Below are 4,330 nucleotides of genomic sequence, written 5' to 3' on the forward strand. Positions count from 1 at the left end.
AAGACAAAAAGGTAAGAGTGGTCAACCATCTCAATAAAGCTACAGGTTAGTGAGGTTGAGATTTATTAAAGGAATCCTTTTCACCAACCAACTCTCTCTCCGCATTTAAGACACCCACTGGACCCTGGTAGATGCAATAATTCTTTGGTGCATCAACAGAAGTAATGAACAATCTACAGGGAAAAGAAATAAACAAAACTATGCTCAAGGAGAGAATAATTATGAAGAAAGCAATAAAATGAACATATGACCAGGGTACTCTTATTTAAGACTTTCTTTGACTCTTCTAGACATCAGACACGCCTGGATGAATAAAAACTAGTTTTGGGACCCAGGCATGTTTAGAATTTGCTTTTGTTTTAATGTGCTGCACTGGACACATATTTATGCTAAATGCCAACACCTATATGTACTTGGTCCACAGGTTCAATAGGCAACCAGCAAGTATTATGACTCCAGACAAAAATACAAGATGTATGGATACAATAAAGTTTCAAAAAAGGAATCAAGTTCGCCTCCCACAACCATTTCGTGTTATTCAGTAAGTCACAAATATTCAAACTTGTTTCTGTGAGAAAAATGTTCGGGTGTGGAAAAGTGAAGCACGAATACCTCTAACTGTCTTAATCTGTCCAGCAGCACAATGTGTTTATGTTGAAGAGCTTTCAACTGATTTTGCAGCTCAGATAGTTCGCACAGCATAATAGACTCACAGTCTTTTATGACCCCTTCACCAATGCCTTCTTGTGATAATCGTAATCGCAGCTTCTCAGTTGAAACTACAATGTCTTCAGAAGGTAATAAATCATTGTTTGTCAAAAGTCTGGGGAACTGATCTTTAGCAGCTAGCAAAGCCTCAATCCATGCAGCTCTATCCTCTCTAGATAGACAACGCAGATGAAGAGTTTTTGTCCCCGTGAATATGGACAGCCTTTTGTCATCTGACTTGCTAGCCCGAATTGAAGAAACCTGTAAATTGTACTAAAGAGTGTTATGCAACCACCCATAAAAAGAAAACATGGAAAAATAAGGTCATAAACATATATTTACATACAAGCCATTTAAAAATTACAATAGCACCTTTCTTCATTTTAATAAATTTTGCTAATTTAAAAAAATTACAACAGCACACGTGTCATGTGGATACAATAACATCACATAACCTGCTCTTGGTATATCAGTCACATCAGAAGCCCACGGTAGATATGAGAAAAAGAACTACAAAACCTTTTAGAAGTTAGAATATAAGATAATGGCAGGGGTTCAATTCAAGGGATTCCTTATAGCAATGAAATGCTATCTCAAGGTAATTTAAAGAGGGTGGATCACCTTCCACAAGCCCACATTGTAGTGACTGCACACCAAATACTGCCTAAAAGAAGGCAAAATATAGACTCAATTGAAAGAATAGAGGCTTGCCTTCTTCACAGAATAGGATAACTTGTTGCCCCTCAAAGCAGACAAGTTGCCATATCTCACTGTACTTTAATCTAGGACATCATGAGAGTAGTTGAAATCATATTTTGTCCAGATAATAAATTAACTAGAAAAATTTTGTTGGCCAATCACTTTAAGGATGCAGTAATATTTCCTACCCTTAAGCCAAATGTAGATACCCATATCTATTCTTAGAAAGTTATTTTAATTAAGAGAAGGCCAGCTCAGAGTGCTTTTACAAATAACACTATAAGCAAAAGCTTCCTAATTATTGAGTGACCAAACACTTATTTCTCTCCCATTTTGTTAGTAACCAGTTTCTTTGCAGCAAACTACATGTGGTTTGCCAGCAATCAGTTCCCAACATTTTTTAAGTCGCTTAACATCTTTTGTTTCATAAAGACAGACATGAACCTTTTTCATTTTGGCTAACTTTTGGAGGAGTTCAGTTTAAAAATAAACTTCAATTTTATATTATTGAAAAGCTATAGACATTCTGCTCACCTCCCACTCCTCTGACCCACTCCATATTTTCCATCTTTTAATTGCTCTTCTTCTAGGCTAACAAACCAGACAAATTTAGAACTCTTTCACAAGAACTACAATCACTAACGCTATGTTTGGCTCAGATTTATTGAGAGAAAGAAACGGATAAGGGAAATAATAATTAATAACTTGTATCTATTCATTTATTAAGAAATGCCTACTCATGTTTTCTCATTTTTTCCCAGCACAACCAAACAAAATCAAGTAATTTAAACTTCTCATTCAAATTTCTTTTTCTTTCCTTTTAATTTCCCTCGGCAAATTCAAGAACCAAACACAGTCTAGACGTCCCGAAGATTTGTATGTTCTGTGAAAGTATATGTGTAGATACATGCATTTCAAATCATGTTAATTCCAATGAATCATGTTTATGTTTCACTTTTTCGATAGGAAATAAGATCAATACCAACAATACTGCAGTCATAAAAAGTCAACAAAGGAACCAGACACTCACGCTCGGTTTGTTTGAGTAGAAAACATTTTCTGAAAAATATTTTCCATATTTCCATGTTTAGTTCAATGAAAAATGAAAGTCTGACAAACAAAAAAAATGTTTTCTACTTTCAAAAGCTAAAGTCGCACCAATGTCAGCATACTACTATTGTCACTCTCACCTCTACCACCGTCACCACAGCCACCACCGCCATCACTGTCGCATTCACCACCGGCGCTGCCACTGCCCTATCACTATGCCACCACCTTCATCTTCACCTTCAATCCACCACCACTACCACCAAAGATAGAAAAATGTTTTCTACATAAACTTTTTTGGAAAAACGTTTTCTATAAAAAAATATTTTCCATTAGAAAATGTTTTCACCCAAACAAAAACATCTTCAAAATCAAGTAAAAATGGAACCCAAAAAGAGTTGAAGAAGATTTAGAAAAATGCGTAAATACACATATATATACATATATTATGCATGTATAGGCTGATAAAGCAACAAAGAACAAACCTTCAAATGTATCTCCCCAGACGGTTTCCACTGCTTCGCAGCAGCACCAAGTCGATTACTGCTCCAATTAGCTTTCTTCATATACCTCAAAGACTCCTCTCCGATCACATTCACGCCCTTCTCTCTCGAAGGACTCATCACAATCTTATCTGGCCCATGAATCTTATAATACGAAAGCACTCCATCTTCAAGCACAAACCACCTCGATCTCCAACCTTTCCCATAGTTCACCCACTTATACAAAATCCCAGCCACACTCCTACTGACACCTCCATTGCCGTAAAGAACCTTCGAATCTCTCGGTTCAATCACAATATCATCAACTTCGTGATCCACAGCAACACTCAATCCATCGAAATCAGTAACAACTGACGATGCTTGTGTTGAAAAGCTCGGTTTGGAACCAAAATTCACATTCTTCACAGAACTCTCTGACCCTAACTGACGCTGCTGAGTCTGTGGCTTCACTACGTCCGAATTGTTCCGATCGCGATCGATCGAAACCGGAGCAATGCAGCACAATGGATTCATCTCAACAACAAACACACAAATCACTCAAATCAAACTAAAGATCAATCTCATCGCAGTGAATGTGCCTTCAAAATGCACACCAATCTCCCAATTTCCGGTGTTTTCGAGCTGGAAACAGATCGGTGAGAAACAGAACACCCGATTCCAAACGATACGCAAAGTAAAGTGGATCAGACGAGTGATTTTGAGTAACATGAATTAGATATAGAGAGAGAGAAAGAGAGAGAGAGAGAGAGAGAGATACATATAAACATAGATATATGATGAGAGAGAAAGGGGGGGCAATTATAGCGGCAGTTAAAGGCAATTAAGCTTGCAGTTGCAGACGATAGAGATGTGTATGTGCTGAGATAACAAATCCATTTGAATTCACTGCTCAGTGATTCTCAGTATCCAAACAGTGCAGCTATGGAGAGAGAAAATGTATGGGGAACATATGGTGCACCCTCTCACCATAGCTGCCCATACATACACGCTCGGTAGTCGGTGCCATAATTAAAAAAAAAATAATATAACTTCAAGTTTTTAAATTATAATTAAAAAATATAACTTTAAGTTTTTAAATTATAATTAAAAAATATCATAATTAAATATAATATGATATATAATTAAAAAATTTATAAATTATAATTAAATTAATATCATAATTAAATAAAAAAGAGAGATTTATTAATTAATTCCAAATGTTAAACTTATGAACCAATAGGTCCTATTTTTTTTTCTAATAAACCGTCTAGTCCTTAGATATTTTGAGGGACTTTAATGCTCTCATCTAAATGTTATTAAATACATACTCTTTATAAAGGTGTGTCACGTGCCAATTAATCATAACAAAAAAAATAACAAAATTAAAAGTCCAT

General features: G+C 35.8%; 1 protein-coding gene across 1 annotated transcript in view; it reads right to left on the reverse strand.

Annotated features, from left to right (window-relative positions):
* LOC114306768 (oxysterol-binding protein-related protein 1D) overlaps nucleotides 1–3,953 on the reverse strand; it is a 9,700-nt gene extending 5,747 nt beyond the window's left edge. Inside the window, exons 1-2 of the mRNA XM_028252058.2 lie at nucleotides 2,940–3,953; nucleotides 613–969 (exon numbers count right to left, since the gene is read on the reverse strand). Of these exons, the coding sequence (XP_028107859.2) occupies nucleotides 613–969; nucleotides 2,940–3,470 (888 nt within the window). The 5' untranslated portion in view covers nucleotides 3,471–3,953. The remainder of the gene's footprint in view (nucleotides 1–612; nucleotides 970–2,939) is intronic.
* Nucleotides 3,954–4,330: the final 377 nt, after the last annotated feature.

The sequence above is a fragment of the Camellia sinensis genome, chromosome 10 (genome assembly GCF_055761805.1).
Source record: "Camellia sinensis isolate YWXY chromosome 10, ASM5576180v1, whole genome shotgun sequence".
Classification (NCBI taxonomy): domain Eukaryota; kingdom Viridiplantae; phylum Streptophyta; class Magnoliopsida; order Ericales; family Theaceae; genus Camellia; species Camellia sinensis.